Source organism: Eriocheir sinensis, chromosome 44, assembly GCF_024679095.1.
Source record: "Eriocheir sinensis breed Jianghai 21 chromosome 44, ASM2467909v1, whole genome shotgun sequence".
Lineage (NCBI taxonomy): Eukaryota > Metazoa > Arthropoda > Malacostraca > Decapoda > Varunidae > Eriocheir > Eriocheir sinensis.
In genome coordinates this window covers 8,194,372-8,213,780 of record NC_066552.1, presented here as the reverse complement: position 1 = coordinate 8,213,780, position 19,409 = coordinate 8,194,372, and the positions used below count along the sequence as shown (strand labels likewise).

Genomic DNA, 19,409 nt, shown 5'->3' with positions numbered 1-19,409 from the left:
TCAAATTTACTTGTAGAATATTTGTATTCTGACCTAATGCGTATATCAAATTTTAACTATTTATAAACTTGAATGAGGCGAATATGTATCCAATGTTAATCACTCTGGTACAGAGAGAGGGAGACGTCGGGTTTATTCCTATGTCGCAATAACCCACAAAGAAACTGAGCATTTATTTAACGACATGAATTAGAATGTGAGTGAGGAGAAGCATACTGAGCCGACCATCACGTGGTGCTTGGAGATGGCAACATTCTCTTTACTGCTAGACGTGATGCTGCTGCCGTTGCAAGAGATTAAATTTACAGCTACCACTATTGGTGCTATCAACCGGTAATATTGCGCTGCTACTACTAAGGCTACCTGCTACCAAGAATTATGTATGGCACGGTGTTCTAGTGGCTGATAGTAAGGTTACTGCGAGGTGTGCAAGGCTAGTAACAATACCACTCAAAATGCATTATGTACTCCGTATTCAGAAAAAGCGCTGTGTACTCTTTTGTAACCTACGTACACCGTGTTAGGAGTGATTATCTGTGATTTCTATTCACTAGAAACCGAAGGACATACTGTGCATCTTAGTGTACCATGTAAAAAAAATCTATATGTCAAGAAAACGTGCCTAGGAAGAGAAAATGGAGGTTCTCGAGAAACGGCTAAATATTATAAATTACCACCAGCCCTCCTGTGTTAAAATAAAATAATATAGTTCACCATATTGTAATGATGGATTGTTAAGGGAGGAACGAGAAAACTAAATATATAAAACAAAAATAATCTCTAAGCTAAGGACAGGTGGTCTTCTCCAGGTCAGCCACAGGTATACGTGTTTCAGTAGGTTTGTGAGGCTCTGGGTGGTGTCTACAGTAAACTTCTACAGGGAGGGGCGGGCGGTAGCTGCGTAGGTAGCGTTGTTACCTGAGGAAGGCAGTTGTCCTGGGCGTCGCGGGGAGTAGGGGGAGGGGAGGGTATACATGAGAAACTATACACTCCTACGGTCTTTCCTTCTCCCCCACCTGTGCCTTCTTCACTAACCCACTTGCTTTTCTTATTATACCCTTAATTAAAGAAAAGGACAATATAGGGGAATGGATTGCCTACCTGTAATTCCCAAGCGTGTACAGAAGATAAATGTGAAGTTAAGTAATGTTTGGAGATTAATATTTAAACTGTGTTGGGAATGTAAGTACACCCGGCTAACACACACACACGCACGCACACACACACACACACACACACACACACACACACACACACACACACACACACACACACACACACACCGCCACAAAACAGCAAGTCATTCATTCCGGCTCTTGTTTGATCATGCGTTTACATTGACCTCGCACCTGCCCGATATTGTATTACCTGTGCTTGCATATACAAACACCGTGGGGCAGCGTGTTTACCTTGACTCGCCTGTAGGGATTACCCCGCTTGAAGGCCAACTGGCGCTTTGTGTTACACATGTCTGGACCTGTTTTTTGGCAGCATCATCTCGTTTCATTATTGTGTCAAGTTAAGACACGTGTACCCCGAACTTACGGACAGACTACATACCAGGTAATGAGATCAATAGACAGTGAACAGGTATGCACTGGAACAGAGTGAATATCGAAATGTCACAGAGAACGCGATGGAGATGGCTATTTTTTTTTACCGATGTTTATGATTGTGTTAATGCGTGAAGGTTTTGGTGTTACTCCACAGTACAGGAAGCAACACACGTAAAGTTGTTCCTTCCACGTGGAGAGATAAGCATGTGGAGGGAAAATGGAGTGGAGTGGAATGAAGGCTAGACCGAGGTGATGCAGTCCGAAGATGATAGCGATGAAGTGTATACCTGTGTTACGTGACCAGGGTGTGTGTGTGTGTGTGTGTGTGTGTGTGTGTGTGTCTTTGGATTGATATTCTTTGGGATTTTTATGAAAGTGTGTAAAAAGGGTACGTAATTCCAAACTTTTCTAACACGTGATGTCTGCGTGGTGTACAATTAACAGACACACACACACACACACTCTCTCTCTCTCTCTCTCTCTCTCTCTCTCTCTCTCTCTCTCTCTCTCTCTCTCTCTCTCTCTCTCTCTCTCTCTCTCTCTCTCTCTCTCTCTCTCTCTCTCTCTCTCTCTCTCTCTCACACACACACACACACACACAGTATTTGGCATTATGAAACACGTTGATATAGTTCACACATCACACGAAACAAAACTGATTGAATTTCCTATCCTGGTTCGGGTTGCTTATCTTGTATTTATCTTTATTGTTGTACCTGGATTATTTTCACGAGATCTGCGATTTAGATAACTGATAAAAATTGCTGAAAGGTATATTATTATTATTATTATTATTATTATTATTATTATTATTATTATTATTATTATTATTATTATTATTATTATTATTATCGTTATTATTATTAATTTGTTTATTATTATTATTATTATTATTATTATTATTATTATTATTATTATTATTATTATTATTATTATTATTATTATTATTATTGCTGTTATCATTATCATCGCCATCATTATAAAATTTCCTTATCTGTTAGTTTCATTTGCATCGAAATAAAAGGGTATATCATGTTATCTAGCCATAGTTCTCTCTCTCTCTCTCTCTCTCTCTCTCTCTCTCTCTCTCTCTCTCTCTCTCTCTCTCTCTCTCTCTCTCTCTCTCTCTCTCTCTCTCTCTCTCTCTCTCTCTCTCTCACTTTCAAATATGTATGTAACACTCTAACATAATTTCCACCATCTGCTCTTCTCTTTTCACCCTTCACTTTCCAATCTCTTAATCCACTATGTACCTCTTCGTCCTCTTTTACCTCCTCTTAGAATCCTCCTCCTCCTCCATGATAAGCTCCCGCGCCTCCACCTTTCCTCACCTGCATCTTAATGGCGACCAGCTCCGCGATGTACCTTCTGTCGTCTTCCTGTGAGTCGCCCATGAGTGTAAGGGCCGAGTCGTTAACCTCAATGATGTGCTCGTTTCCTGTCTTGTCCACAATGGCTTCAATGGCGCAGATGTCAAGCCCCCCGAACAGTGCTGATACCTGAAGGAGAGGTGTGTGTAGGGGGATGCGTGTTTTCTTGCCTCAACACTCCTTAATCAAAGAGGTGTATGTAAGAGTGCGTTTAGTCTATGGATAGGTATATGTTAAAGTGCGTCCTTCCTGACTTCAACACTCCTTAATCAATGAAGTGTGTAAGGGTGTGTCTGTTCTGACCTCAACACTCCTTAATTAACCTTCATCTTCGGTTCCATAGACCAGCAAGTCGTATTTAGCCTCCATACCAACCTAAATAACAATAATTGGTGTCTATATTCTTTTTAATCAGAGTTTGTTGATCTTTTCTAATGGTTGTATCGTATGTTAGCATCTCTGTCGTATTTGGTTCCATAGATTAAACACACACACACACACACACACACACACACACACACACACACACATACACACACACAAGAGCACACACTGTCCCAGTTAACTTTCACCGCGCCGTCCACCACGTTCGGCATTTCTCATATCGATACGTCCTTCAACGTGACCAAAATATACGACGAAATACAATATATAACACAACCTTGCAAGTAACCTAACTCTCTTGCCTCACACCCCCTTTCAAACACTTTAAATTGACCATAACCACACAGGAAACGACCTCGTGACCTTATTTTCCTTTCATGATCTTTCAGATATCGCGCAACTCTCCTTGCCTCGTCGTACATATTGACCCCATGACCTTGTTTCACCTGCATAGCCCTTCATTAACTCACCTCATCCACCCACATCTTGTACCTCTCCGTCATGGCGGTCTGTTCCAGCATAGCAGAGCCAGTGTTCGTCTTCCAGTTTCCAGAAATCGATTTCCTCCTGGGGGTGGGAAAGAGAAGGTTATCAGCGGGGAGCAGAGGAAAGAGAGTGGTTGAGATGGGAAGAGGGAATTTGAAGGGACGGAGGGGGTCAGGGCATAGATCGGAGGGGAGTGAAAGGAAAGGGGAATTAGGCAAAAAGAGATGGGAAAGAGGTTACCAGCAGGGGGTAGAGGAACGAGAGTGGTTTGGATGGAAAGAAGGAATATGAAAGGACGGAGGGGGTATGGGCATGGATCGGAGAGGAGAGGAAAAAAAGGGGAAATGGATAAAAAGGAATAGGAAAGAGAAGGTTAGCATCGGAAAGGAGAGTGTAACGAGGACATTTGAAGAGACGGAAGGGGTCTGAGCATAGATAGGGAAGAAAAGAGAAGAAAGTGGAATTAGGTAAAAAAAAAAAACCGAATGAATGGGAAAGAGAAAGTTGCCAATAGGGAGGGGAAGACAGAAAGGGGTTTGATGCGATGGAAGGAAAATGAAGAAGGAAAGAAGGGGGATTAGATATAATAAAGAGGGCGAAGGGATTGAAAAGAAGAGGAATGGATGCGAGGAAAGGAACTAAAGGCTTGGAAAAAAAACTTGTAATTAATGGAAAGGAGTGAGGTCTAAATAAAAGGAATTCTGAGGGAATGGAAAGGGACTTGGACGTAAAGAGAAAAGTAACGACGGGGAATGGGGTCGAGAAAGAAAACGGGGGGATTAGATTAGGACGTAAGGATTGGAAAGGGAATTTATCTTGTCGGGGAGGAAAGGAGAGAAAGGAGGACTGGATACGGAGGAAATTGGAGAGCATGAAGGGCCCTAGAGGTATGTAGGGTGTAGCAACGGGAGGGGAAGAGGGGAAGGAGGAGGGGGCACTAACTCTATTAACCTTTCCTTACCACACGTATATCTTTTTTCGCAGACAGGCAGGGCAAGGGACAGTAAAATATACATAAAGAAATAATACAGAATTTCTAGAATAGGTGTGAGGATCTTTAAAGAGAATTGCAATGTGCAGATTAGTGATTAAAAACATTAAAAGCACTAATACATATACCATTTTGATCATAATGGAATAAAGACTACCAGAAGAAACATTGGCCAAACAAAATAACGCAAAGGACCAAACAGTAATATAACTAAAATTAAAGCAATGCGACGCCTGAACATTAAACAACCACAAGACCAATCACAAAAGCCAAGCATAAAACAACCAGGGAACGTAACACAAGGATCAAACACAACAAAACAACCACAAGACCTAACACAACAGACCAAACATAACAAAACAGAAACAAGATCTATCATAATACAAAGACCAAACTACAAAACCAACCACAAAACCAAGCAGAACACAAAGACAAGCATAAAATTCCAAGACAACACAGACAGACCAAACAGTCCCCCCACTCACTGGAAACACTTGTACATGGCGCCGATCTTCTGTATATGCACATCAAACTTGGCATCGATATAAGGCTCCGTTGTGCAGTAGGTGTTCGCCACGGCTACCACGCTCGCCATGTCTTGGAAATCTGCGTTGCTCTCCACCCTTATCTTACCCAAACCCCCGTGGGCGTGACCGATCTTGAACACACACGGGTAGCGGCTCGCCGACATCTGGGGGAAGAGGTTTCGAGTGTATAGAGAAGAGGAAGTATGTGTGTATGTATGTGTAAGGCGGGCAGGGTGTTTGAGTTAAGGGGAAGGGGTGTAGAGGAGGTGTTTGTGTAGTAGAGGAGGAAAGTTTGTGTGTGTGTGTGTGTGTGTGTGTGTGTGTGTGTGTGTGTGTGTGTGTGTGTTTGTGTTTATCCTCTTGGCTAGTGGCTGTACATGACGAGAAGGGAAAGTTTTCACCTTAAATTATTTATCAGTCACTTTCATTAGAGAGAGAGAAAAAAAAAAGTTGTGGAAGGAAAGAATATGGGATTGAGGAAGGGAATGTCAAGGAAGGAAGGAAGGAAGCAAGAGGAAAATAATAAAGAGAGAGAGAGAGAGAGAGAGAGAGAGAGAGAGAGAGAGAGAGAGAGAGAGAGAGAGAGAGAGAGATTATGGAAATAGAGGAAGAATGGGTGAAAGGATAAAAAGAAGGAAATAATGAAAGAATGGACAAGCGAAATGGACTGCAGTAAGGGAGAGCTCTAGAGAGAGAGAGAGAGAGAGAGAGAGAGAGAGAGAGAGAGAGAGAGAGAGAGAGAGAGAGAGAGAGAGAGAGAGAGAGAGAGAGTAGTAATGAGTAGTATGTGTGTATTGTATTATGCGTATGTTTTATTTTTTGTCTAATATCTGCATTGCCATAGATAGCCCTAGTTGTTGTTACTAGTGCTTTGGCATCCTAAAGTGTTGAGTGTTTTAAATAAAAGAGAGAGAGAGAGAGAGAGAGAGAGAGAGAGAATAGCTGAAATATACAACACGAAATCCCTTTCTTCTCTCTCACTCTCTCTCTCTCTCTAAACAAAGATAAATGGGTGAGTAATTTCTTTGATCCCACGCAATTTGTTAAGCTGGAGCGATGTATGACCGGAATGGCTCGCAAGTTTGTATTTATTAGAGAGAGAGAGAGAGAGAGAGAGAGAGAGAGAGAGAGAGAGAGAGAGAGAGAGAGAGAGAGAATTGTGAAAGGCCACCATAACTAAGCGCTAACTGAAGCCATTTCCGGATATACGATAAAAGTTACGAAACATTTAACTGAACGAGCACTGGTTCAGGTTATTATGCAGGCTGCTATTCATTTATTTACTTTTGTACATGTTGACGTTTAAAAATGTATATGTTTTATGAGTTTTGACTCCCTAACAACTTCTATATTTTTAACTAATGATGACTGGAACAGTTAAACACTACTACTACTACTACTACTACTACTACTACTACTACTACCACTACTGCTCTTGCTACTGTTTCTACTTACCATTTCTTTGTGGTTGGGGAAGTAGCTCTGTTCTATCAATGGGAAATGCTCTTTGCCAACTCGCTTCTGAATCTCCATCATGTGAGCAAACACCCACGGCTTGTCCTGTGTGTGAGAGAGAGAGAGAGAGAGAGAGAGAGAGAGAGAGAGAGAGAGAGAGAGAGAGAGAGAGAGAGAGAGAGAGAGAGAGAGAGAGAGAGAGAGAGAGAGAGAGAAAATAATGAAAAAGAATTATAATTATAAAAAGAGAGGATGAGGAAAAGAGAGAGAGAGAGAGAGAGAGAGAGAGAGAGAGAGAGAGAGAGAGAGAGAGAGAGAGAGAGAGAGAGAGAGAGAGAGAGAGAGAGAGAGAGAAATGAAGGAAAAAGAAGCAGAATGATAAAACGAGAGGATGAGGAAAAGGGAGAGGGAGAAGGAGAGAGAGAGAGAGAGAGAGAGAGAGAGAGAGAGAGAGAGAGAGAGAGAGAGAGAGAGAGAGAGAGAGAGAGAGAGAGATATCAAACAAATGTATCCACAAAAACAAGGGAAGCTTAAAAGTGAATGTAATGTAATTATGAACAAACAGTTCCTTTAAAAGGATAATTAATTAAAGGAATTCCTGGAGGGTTTTAGTAATTTGCAAGCCTTTGTTATTATTATTTTCATTTCATTATTATTATTATTATTATTATTATTATTATTATTATTATTATTATTATTATTATTATTATTATGTTTATGTTTATTATGTTTATTATTAAACTTTTCATTGTGCTATGCATTCTTTGCTTTTCTGCCTTTAAACATCAGTCAACTATAATGTATTAATCAATGAATGTGAGAGAGAGAGAGAGAGAGAGAGAGAGAGAGAGAGAGAGAGAGAGAGATTTGTCTTCCACCATTATCAGAGTAAGAGTGGAAAAACCTTCTCTCTCTCTCTCTCTCTCTCTAAATATGTATATGTGTAACCATTTCTTGATCCCTTTTATGTTTCTCTCCCTCCGTGTCCCAATCCTCCTCTTGATTCCCTTAGATCCTCTTTATTATTCTCTCTCTTTCTCTCCGCCTCTCCATTCCCACTCTTCCTTACCCTACCTAGCACCTCCTTTTCCTTCCTCCGCTTCACAGTCCTTCTCTCCCATTTCTCCTTTGACATCAGATTAAGAACGAATACCCTTTCTTCTTGCAGACCAGACAGACAGTACCGACCCCTGATCCCCCACGGGACACACACACACACACACATTCTCTCTCTCTCTCTCTCTCTCTCTCTCTCTCTCTTCTTGCATTTCCATTTTGTAATTCTCTTTTCTTTGTTATCATATATGTAATGGATATTTTTCTGCTCTGTTTCTCATCAGTTTTTTTTAACCTTCATATTTTGATATCAATCCCATTACCATTGTATTTTACTGCATGTCCTTTCCTCTTTTTCCATTCCTCGTGCCTCGTTTACCCTTTCTCTTATTCTATTCGTATATATATTCCCTTCCCTCCTTTCATTGCGTTGTCTTTTCCAATACCTTTCATTTTAAATCTACGAGCTATGTTCTATCCTACTGTCCCATTCATCGTTACTTTTCTACCTTTAACCATATTCCTTTCGTTTTTCCATTACTTCCCCTCCCTATTGTGTTGTCTTTCCCAATACCTTGCATTTTTATTAACTCTGTCTTTGCCCTCTTTCCCATTCACTGTTATTCATCTACCTTGTGTCATATTCCTTTTGTTTTTTCGTCTCTTCCTCTCACATACTGTGTTGTCTTTCTCAATACCTTTCATTTTAACTTCATGTCCTTTCCTCCTACCCATTCATTGTTACTCTCCAACATTTTATCTGACTCCTTGCTTGATTCCCTTCCCTCCCTTTCTTCCTCTCGCTTCACATCACTCGCCTGGAAGTTATAGATGGCGTTGATGTTGTTGATGGAAGGAACTCCACCGAACTTTAGGGCGAGTAAGATATTCTTATAGTCCTCCCCGGCGTCCCTCAAGTTCTGGCGGATCAGCACGAAGTCTGGTTTGAAGGATCTGTTGGCAAAGGCTTCATTGAAAGGAGAGTAAGGAGGGACGGAGGTAAAAGGGGAGAGTAAAGAGGAAGGGGAAGGGAAGAGTAAGGAAGGAGGAAGGGAAAAAGGGGGGGAGCAAGGAGAGAGGGAGGGGAGAGGGAAGAGCAAGGAGAGAGGGAAGGGAAAGCGGAGAGTAAGGAGAGAAGGAGGGGAAAGCGGCAAGTAGGTAGGGAGGAGGGAAAGGAGGGATAAGGGGGAGGGTTTTCGAGTGAAAGAAGAATTGAACTTTGTAAAGATGTCTGTGTATTGTGGATATTTGGTGTTTGAAAAGATATATATATATATATATATATATATATATATATATATATATATATATATATATATATATATATATATATATATATATATATATATATATATATATATATATATATATATATATATATATATATATATATATATATATATATATAGAGAGAGAGAGAGAGAGAGCGAGAGAGATACTATAATGAGAGAGGTGTAGTCCGTGTGTGTATCCCGTATCCGTGTGTGTGTGTGTGTGTGTGTGTGTGTGTGTGTGGCGTGGCTCCAGGAGTGGGCCACGAGCACAGCTTTAAGGTCGGAGGGGCCAGTCAGACGCACGCCCCCGACTGTTAAATGCAGACCAGACAGGCAGTACCGACCCCTGATCCCCCACGGCGCACACACACACACACACACACGCTCTCTCTCTCTCTCTCTCTCTCTCTCTCTCTCTCTCTCTCTCTCTCTCTCTCATCTGTATAATCTCCCTTGCACAGGTAAAGGAGAGCTCAGGTAAAGACAAAGCAAAGATAATCCCGTAGGTGCTATTAACGTAAGGAACAGGTATGAGAAAGAACACACACAGGTACTCGAACTCATAATCGAAGGTATACATACTCACACACACAGGTACACTGATACACACACACGTATACATACCTCACCACTTTAGCCCCGTTCCTGTACACCACCATGGACACGTTCACGCCGCTGTCTGATGAGGCTGTCACGCTTAGCTCACGAAACTCTGCCTGTTCCACTCGGATGTCCCAGTCCCCGTGGATTCGCTTGCCTCGGAAGTACTTAGACCTGGACGAATGAGGGAGAGAATGGCAAGGAAATAGTGTGTAATCAGTGTTGGAAACTCAAGGTCTGGATAGTTATGAAAGGTGGTGTTTGGATAGCTTAGGGAAATTGAGATCTCCATAGATTCGCTTGCCTCGGAAATACATAACACCTGGAGGAATAGTGAAGAGAATGGCAAGGAAACAGTTTGTAATCAGTGTAGGAACTTCGTGGCCTGAGTAGTTTATGAAAGGCGGTGTTTGGATAGCTTAGGAAATTGAGATTGGATGGTTTGGGAAAATCAATGTCTGTTAGTTTATGAAAGTCAATATCTGGATTGTTATGAAAATAGAGGTGTGGAGAGTTAAAGAAAATAGAGCTCTGGATAGTTTAGGGAAGTAGAGGTCCGGATAGTTTGCGAAAACGGTATCACGATAGTTTAGAAAAGTTAATGAAGTCGACATAGTCAGAAAAATCGAAGTCTTGAGGGTTTGAGATATGTGTAGTTAAAGAAAACGACGTCGAGTTAGATTAGAACGATTGAAGTCTAGTTAAGGCAGTAGGGTTTTAATGTATATATGGCAATTTTGATACGATTTCTTGGACATTCCTGCTTCTTTTATGTGTGATTCAACGAGGAAAGTGAGAATGAAGAGTGAGATCAGGTCGTATTAGTTAAAATGATACAAATATGATTAAATCAGGAAATTCTGGTGTAGTTCTGACTATCCTCGTTATTTTAGGTTATCGAAGGAAATAGTAAAGAAGACAATATGCGTGCCATTAACTGTGTTGAAAATGATAAAGTACCTGGTAAATAATCTAACTTATTCGGTAATGTATGGTACGATTATTGGCTGGAGGGATGAGGGGGTGGAGAGGAGCCTTCGCCTTTGCTGTCCTTCATCTCCACTTTTGATTAGATAGTTAGTGTAGCTTGTCACAAACAGCCTCGTAAGGACCAGCAGGTCTGCTGTTGCTTGTTCTTTCTTTGTGTTCCTTTGTGTTCCTTTGTATAGATTATATTGGATGATGTTTAAAATGGTGCGTTCATAGTTCATAAATGCCAATTTTAATGTGAATAAACGGTTTATATTTTATTTATTTTTCCGTCAAAAGCATATTGTACTTCAGGCTAACATTTCACATTCATTAGCGTGTCTGCATGATATAGCTCCTCACGTTAGGTCAGGTAAATAAGATAAAAGTCGAAGATATGAGCTAGGATCAATATTGCCTGTTATTGGGTGATATCAGGTGAGGTCAGGAGCTGCTTAATGACACAGGTTGGGGATTAATTAAGGTGGGAAAAGTGAGCCCGTGATTATTATGCCGCATTAACTACCGGTGATATGACGAGAGAGAGAGAGAGAGAGAGAGAGAGAGAGAGAGAGAGATGGAAGACTATGAAAGACACAAAACGGTGGAATATAAATATAAAATTCAAATAGAAGAAAAGACTGAAAATGAAATAGTGTGTTATAAATGAAAATATCAAACAGAAGAAACAGACAGAAAATATAACTGTAAAATAAAGAAATAAAAAATCTAATAGGAAAGACTGAAAATAATATCCCTAATCGAATAGAAGAAAAAAACAATAAAAGACATGCTCTATAATTTTACCAGAGAATCTCAGGTGTCATTAGGTTACATCGGATAATTAAAACGCTAATTAGGCTCACCAGCTCTCCTGTTTAATTAGGGAATCAATTTCGGACAGACGAACGTTCATTAGCAAAAGCGTCGGCTCGGCGGCGTCACGTGACAAGGGAAGGGACAGGTGTAAGATGATGACGTAATGCAGAAAGAGAGAGAGAGAGAGAGAGAGAGAGAGAGAGAGAGAGAGAGAGAGAGAGAGAAAATAGAAAATGAAACTGCAAGAAAATGAAGAATGCGGAACAGACAAAAATACAAGAAGAAAACAGCAAACATGTAGAAGTAAACTGAGTATGAATGAAAAAAAAATGGGCAAGGATAAAATATGAATCAAGCAGAAAACAGCAACAATAAAAGAGAGAAGCGAATCTAAGCGAAAAAAATTATAAATTGAAAAGCAAGAACCCCCCCCCAAAAAAAAAATAAAAATAAAAAAGACCAAATGCAAATGAAAAAAAATGACAAGAGATAAATAATAAAAGTGAAGTCATCGGGTCAGTTACGATCACGCAGCACCGAACACTCACCAGTCTGTGTTTTGGTCATCTATAACAAGGAGGGTGAAGCAGCGGTCCTTGTTGTACGCGGGCCTGACCTGTGCCTGAACCTCGCTTCGCACCGCCCCCGTCAGTGAGGACACGCGCTGAGGAGAGGTCAAAGGTCATGGGGGTTAAAAGGTGTGGGGGTAGCCTGTGATGAAGCGGTTAAGTTACTTAGGTTCGCTTAAGATTCAATTAAGTTCGTTTACTGCTGTACTCTCTCTCTCTCTCTCTCTCTCTCTCTCTCTCTCTCTCTCTCTCTCTCTCTCTCTCTCTCTCTCTGTATGTACGTATGTATGTATATGTATCTATATCTTTATCTATCCATCTATCTTTATCTCTACCTATCTATTTATATCTATCTATCTCTATCTATCTATCTGTCTGTCTATCTAGCCTTGTCTAACTTCCCGTCAGTGCATGTTCTTCAAAACCCTGGGCTCATTAATTACAATTCGAGGGATATTACGTCTCTCTCCTGCTGTGGTAATAAGCGTTCAGTGTCACATATAATGGCATTTAATTCCTCTCATTGTGAGTGAGTGATCCTCATTAATTCCCGACCCTTCCCACGCTCCCCGCTTGATGATGGGAAACGTGAAAGTGTGATCCTACTTGCCTATCCCAGGCTATCTTCTTTCACTTTCATATAATTTAACTGTTAGTGTTTCTTGTTATACAGTTATTTGTAATTCACTGAAAGCGGTGTATATGCGTGTTGATGTTTTATACTCTGATCCACTTTCTTTGGGGACTTTGAAAGTTTCAGTTTTTGTGTTTCTTTAATTTCTTAGTTTTCACCCATTCATCATAACTGTTTGACTTTACTGTCTTGTCTTTTCTTAAGTAATAACCCCTTTTCTTTCCCGTATCCTATTTGATTTTTTTTTCTATACCCGTCTTATCCGTCTTTTCTTCTAATTCTCTTTCTCTCCCATATCCTATATCTGTTTCTATACCTGTCTTCTCCACCCTTTCTTCTTCCACCCTATCCTTCCCCCATCCTATATCTGCTTCTTTCTATACCTGCCGGCTTTTCCATCCTTTCTCCTACTCCGCGGGTCTTTTTGTTCAACTTTCTCTCTACCTTTCTTCTCCGCCTCAAACTTACCTGAAGGAAGCTCTCCCTAGTTTTGGAGGGGGACGAGGGGGCTGAGGTGGTCCGTGATCCAGGCCTTGAAAAGTTAAGACTGAATCCTCCTCCCCCACTCGACCCCGACGTGGGCGCGGGCGTGGTGGTGTCGCTGGAGCCATAGTTAGTCGTGCCCGCGCCTCCCCCCACGCTGCTGCTGTTACTGCTCACCTGTATATATTCCACGCCACGCCCACGCCAGCCAACACAGGGCAGGGCGGGAGAGAGAGGAGAGAAGGTGGCATGGGCTTTAGTTTGAGGCGTGTGATTGGGGATGGTTGTGGGTGTGTTAGGGCTGGTCTCCGTATTTGCTGGTGCTGGTGTGTTTTGATTCGTTTGTTTGTTTTTAGTGAGTTTTGTGATTTATTTTCTTATCTCTTGTATTTGGGGTTTTATGTTTACATTGATATTTTTTTCTTATTTTGTACGACTAATTTTCATACATCTTGCCATCATTTTTAGGGTTACTTTGATTCATACAGTGATGCGATTTCTGTTTTTTACATCTTTGTCTGAAGTGATAAATATAGATGTCCATTTTTTTTTAATATATAAAGGAACTGATATGTTGTAAAGTGAACAAAATGACCATAGGAGTTGAACAGCTTGAAATTATTCAGTACTTATCAACTAAACTAGAATATAACAACTAAACTATAACGGCATGCACAGTGGAAGGGCAGGAGAATATCTACTGCATGCGAGCCGTGGTGGTGCTGGTGGTGGAATACATGTAGTAGTAGCAGTAGTGGTAGTAGAAGGAATAGTAGTGGCCGTAGCGGTGATAGTGGTGGCGACATGTTTCTGTGCTCTTAACATTCCATGCAACCGCCGCATATGCATGTATGTATGTTTGTGTGTAAGTGTTTTATATGTATGTATGTGTGCAGGCATGTATGTCACTAAGGGTGCACATACAGCATAGCTTATGTCTACATTCGATGCGCGTCACGGAGAATCTGATTAAGCCAAAAGCAGTGACTGGGAGCGGGACGTGAGGGGGAACGAGTGGGGTGAGAGGGAGTGAGTGGAGTGAGAGGGACTGAGCTGGGTGAGTGGGGAGGGAGTGAACGCGTGTGCTAACTGAAGTGGTTCGAAAACAATGAGAAATAAACACGGGAACATGTGCAGAGGTGCGCTGAGGAGGTTGATGGGTGTAAGGAATGGAAGGTCATGAGCATAGAGGGACAGGTGTTGGGAGGATGCAGGTGAGGGGGACGCAAGAAAGGATGGACAGGTGAGAGTCGAACAGGTGTAAAATATAAATGTGTATGGAAGGACAAACAGGGAAGTGTAAGAGACAAGTGTGGTTAACGAGGTGAAAAGAGAGGAAAACCTCTGAGAAGTTAAAGAAGCTTATTGAGGACAAGAAAATGTAAGAAGAGTAAACAGAGATGGTGAAATACAGGTTGTTGTTTATACGTAAATAAGGGAAATGTGTGAATGTGATGTGGAGGAGGAATGAGTCTGCCTCTGGTTAATGAAAAGACACTTAGGAAAAGATGGAAGGAAAGGGAAGGAGAGGAAGGAAGGGGAAGGAATGTGCATAAAAGGTTATAAGAAGGTAAAATTTTTAATCATTCCTGGCTTTCTGGTTTTATTTCCAGCCTCCTTTTTGGCGCCATTTTGGACTAAGAAAATATTCTGCCACGCTCGAATTGTCGATAAAAAGTAAATTGGTGGAAGAATGTTCGTAAAGCTTGGCGAGACAATCGATATTGAAAACACTGAAGAAAAAAAAAACATGTGCATATCGAATATCCTTCATATGCAAAGATGAAGCGAAACTTTGAGGGTAAAAATAAAATAACATCTTTAAGAGTTTACAAAGATTAAACGCTATGCACGTATATATTCTTTTAAGATCAAAACTCAAGTGAAGGAAAATACAAATAAAAAAAGTCCAGAAAGAAAAAGAGAAAAGAGCCAAACAACAAAAAAGACCGAGAAAGAGAGAGAGAAAGTGTCACGCAGTGGGGAAAAAGTATATGAACCCAACTTCTTTTTCACCCGCAGTGTGTGTGTGTGTGTGTGTGTGTGTGTGTGTGTGTGTGTCTCTCTCTCTCTCTCTCTCTCTCTCTCTCTCTCTCTCTTTCGGCAAGTTTATCCCACGTGAGGGCCAGGTTTTCCTCAAGAATTCTTAGAGACGCCACCGACAGTTCCAGAGAGAGAGAGAGAGAGAGAGAGAGAGAGAGAGAGAGAGAGAGAGAGAGAGAGAGAGAGAGAGAGAGAAAGTTGGTTGTCTCGCCATAGTAGTCGCCAAAAAAATAATAATAATACAGGAGGCTGGTAAATCTTTTCTGTTTTATTACTAGCGGGGTGGTGGGCGTGAGTGAGGGGGGGCGGGAGGGGTCAGTGAGTAAGGGTAAAATACTAGACTTTTATCATGACTAAAGTGAAAATATTTAGCGGAAGCGTGGCACCCAGTAAGCGTAAAAATCTGCTGGAAAGAATACTTCAGTGACGTCCTTCGGTATGTAATAAGTTGCTTTTTGATGTCCATTTTATTCTCTTTGCTTTCTTTTAGGCTTTTTAGAATCTGTAACAACAGTCTCAAGCTACATGTAATACAATAAAGAGGGGTATCTGCTACTGTTATTAAATAAGAAAAGTGAGTCGGTAATCAATTGCAAATATAATGACATAATATATTACTTCATCGTGAAAATTTCAACAAAAAACTGTCATCCAAACTCTTTATGCAAGAAAGACCGTGCTAAATCTTCAGCTTTCGGATATTATGATTATTTAGTAACTGCGATAGATATGAAAGTAACGTCACAGTTGCAGCAAACGTGAAATACCGTGACATCACAGAAAGTTGATAAGGTAGTGAGGTCACAGGTGAGGTCAAACGTACTGAGAGCCACGCGAGGGTTAGGTAGCTACACCTTGCTAGTGAGTACCTGCTTAAGCCTCGTCTGGGGAGGGAACAAGAAGTGCAAAAAGAGGGAAAAATAGTTAGTGATGGGAGGCACATGAAAATCCGTAAAGAAAACGTTGACAAATTATTAGGTAAAGAGAAAACGGGACATGGTTTTGAAAATGGAGAGATTGGCTTCACTTTTTTCTATAACCAGTAGAGTTTCTTCTCTGGTTTCCGTTTTTTTCTTCCTTGTGAAGGAGCAAATGCTCAAGTAGACGCACTTACAAATATAAGGAAATGCACGACACACATGATATTGAGAGAAAACCAGGACATAGAGGGGACACGGAAAGAAAGCAAGAAGTATGAGAATAATGAATATGGATGTTGCTTGACGTAGATATGTGTGTAGCATTGATGTGAGGAAGTAAATGAACGTATTAAAGGTCGAAAGAGAGAGCCTAGAGAAAAAATCAAGAAATGAGACACACGTTTGTAGAAATACATATTGGATGATCACATTGGCGTTAGGAGAATATATAACATGTGTAACTGTGTGTGTGTCTGTGTGTGTGTGTGTGTGTGTGTGTGTGTGTACGTATGAAGGTGTTGGGTGGCAGTCATGGTCGCTTGTTTGCCCAGAAAGATGAATGGAGTCGAAATGTTTCCAACGGTGTCCTAATTCTCCGTGGGGCCACTAAGGGGTGTTGAAGGGGTGACTCGCCTAAAAGGAAAAAAGGACCGCTCAGCTAAGAAAGAGAAAAGAAAGATGCTATACTCACCATCCAGCGACCTTAAGAATACCATAACCAGTCGAGAGAGAGAGAGAGAGAGAGAGAGAGAGAGAGAGAGAGAGAGAGAGAGAGAGAGAGAGAGAGAGAGAGAGAGAGAGAGAGAGAGAGAGAGAGAGAGAGAGAGGGGGGGGTTATGAAAAATAGAAGAGAAATATAGGAGAAAAAAATACTGGACAGGATACATTGAAAAGACTGACAGTAAAAACGTCTACCAAATACTGTCCAAAAATTCAGGTTCATCCATCGATAGATAGGTAGGTACAGAGAGATAGTTAGAGATAGAGAGAGAGAAAGAGTGTATGAAAATCAAGATAACTCGTATCATCCAAACTAATTCTCGACTAATGAGAGCTTAAAAAAAAAGTACAGTCTATTATTAAGGGCACCATGCACATCCGGGGCCAACCTCCTCCTCGGAAAGTGAAAATTACCTGAGGCTTTCCTTGAGGCTTTGGTGGCCCTTGAACCGACTCTGAACCTTGACCTTGAGGGGGAGGCCTTGGGACAGGAGGCTGTGGAGACCCCTCTACCCTCTCGACCTTAATGTACCAAGGGGAGAAGGAGAAGCGTACCGAGATATAGACGAAGACAGAGAAAAGGGAGACAGAAAACAAGCCAATTGGAGAACGGCAGGCAATTAAGGGAGTAAGCAAAGTCATTAGTTGTACAGGTGGACGTAATATAATCATGAATGGCAGGTAAATAAATCCAGGTAAGCGTTTCAGAGAGAGAGAGAGAGAGAGGCGTACAAATTGGTTGCTATAAGAGGAGCATCTCAGTGAACTAGCAACACACACACACACACACACACTCACACACACACACACACCAATGCACACTTACATACAGACACACAAGTAATGCTCTTGCGGATCTAGATCCTTACATCTTTCTATAACAGAGAGAGAGAGAGAGAGAGAGAGAGAGAGAGAGAGAGAGAGAGAGAGAGAGAGAGAGAGAGAGAGAGAGAGAGAGAGAGAGAGAGAGATCATCTTGTCTCCCGCAGTGCAAAACCTAGAAAAATCTAGAAAAAAAAGAGGAAGGAAAAAAGTTGAGAAAGAGATCTTGTCATGACTCAACATTCCACAGCGCAAGAGAGAGAGAGAGAGAGAGAGAGAGAGAGAGAGAGAGAGAGAGAGAGAGAGAGAGAGAGAGAGAGAGACCCTCAAAGGACCCAACAGTTCTTTTTTTTAATTAGAGAAAGTGGGAAATTGACTATAAAAAAAATATTCTGGAGGAAATTTTGCCAACACAATTCTGGCTCTCCAAAGCTTCTGTTGCAAGACAGGTCTTTCGAGTCCTTTATCCGGCACTCAAGAGGTATTAGGGAGTGCCAGGTAAAGGCTCTCAGCCCTCTCTTTTTGGCACTGAAGTCTTTGAAGTGCCATCCATAGCTCTCAGGTTCATATTTTTTGCTTTTAAAGGGGGTTGTAAACCATTAAATGACATTCTTTTTACATCCCAAATCCTTTTTAGTAGAAGATTGATTCTTTTATCGTAAGGATATTGGTGCTCTTTTGGATTATGAAAGATTTAAACGTAACATTTCTAGATGTAGAACGGGAAAGGTAGCAGATGTCATTTTTAAATGATACTATAATGTGATGTAATAGAATGGGTTCTTTTCCCCATGAAGCTTCGAACTGCTTCAAAGGGATGATTGGGCTTCATATCCAGAGTGGTTTGCAGCGTTATTTCTTTCTTTTTTTTCTTATCGAGGGAAAACAATGTATCTGATTAATTCCCGAGAGTAGAATTAGGAGAGAGAGAGAGAGAGAGAGAGAGAGAGAGAGAGAGAGAGAGAGAGAGAGAGAGAGAGAGAGAGAGAGAGAGAGACGAATCGCGGGGAGAAGAAGAAGCTTTTCCAAGAATCCAAGGACTAAGAAGATAAAACTGTGTTGCCAATGAGTTTGTTTCTAGTTACCTCGTCTCTGCTCTCGTCCGGCTTTAAGGATGATAAGCGTCTTTTAGTAGTAGTCATTTCCATGCCTTATCAATGTAGTAGTAAAAGTAGTAGTAGTAGTAGTAGAAGTTGTAATAGTAGTAGTAGTAGTAGTAGTAGTAGTAGTAGTAGTTACAGTAGTGCTTTTCACGAGTCTAGTCTGTTTTTAGTGTGCTTACCCTTCCTCGTGTGTTTGTAAGTATATTTGTGTGATTTTTCTTATTTTCTAGTTACTTAATCATTACTTGATATATCCTCTACTTGTTCTGTATTTTTTCTATTTTCTAATCACTTAATTATTACTAGGTAACATCCTTAACTTGCTTTTCGTATTTTCTCTTCTACTTTCTATTCGCTTAATTATATAACTGGATTTATCCTGAACTTTTTTTTGTAATATTTATTTTCTGGCCTTAATTTTACTTTGGTTTTATTTTTCAAGTGCTTATGTTTATTTCATTTTGACACTTCCTCTCTGAGTTTTCTATATATCATTCTATTCACTGTGTCTTCTTAATGGTAGTTATATTTAAAGTGCTTAAATCTTATTTTCCATATTTTGTTGAACTATTCAGCTATAGTCATGTGCTAGCTTATATTATTAGTCTGTTTTCATTATTATATACGT

The 19,409-nt window shown here is 40.8% G+C and overlaps 1 protein-coding gene across 6 annotated transcripts in view; it reads right to left on the bottom strand.

The window, feature by feature from the left end:
- The window catches only part of LOC126980401 (synapsin-like), an 81,727-nt gene that overhangs the window by 8,094 nt on the left and 54,224 nt on the right, over positions 1-19,409 (bottom strand). The window contains exons 5-15 of one of the 6 annotated variants that reach the window (XM_050830305.1): positions 18,764-18,784; positions 17,271-17,378; positions 13,159-13,350; positions 12,036-12,151; positions 9,724-9,873; positions 8,644-8,779; positions 6,770-6,874; positions 5,273-5,478; positions 3,781-3,877; positions 2,888-3,055; positions 919-936 (exon numbers count right to left, since the gene is read on the bottom strand). In XM_050830305.1, the coding sequence (XP_050686262.1) occupies positions 919-936; positions 2,888-3,055; positions 3,781-3,877; positions 5,273-5,478; positions 6,770-6,874; positions 8,644-8,779; positions 9,724-9,873; positions 12,036-12,151; positions 13,159-13,350; positions 17,271-17,378; positions 18,764-18,784 (1,317 nt within the window). Of the gene's footprint in view, positions 1-918; positions 937-2,887; positions 3,056-3,780; positions 3,878-5,272; positions 5,479-6,769; positions 6,875-8,643; positions 8,780-9,723; positions 9,874-12,035; positions 12,152-13,158; positions 13,351-16,085; positions 16,101-17,270; positions 17,379-18,763; positions 18,785-19,409 lie in introns of all 6 variants that reach the window. The other 5 variants (XM_050830307.1, XM_050830308.1, XM_050830309.1 and 2 more) reach the window with 5 other exon arrangements.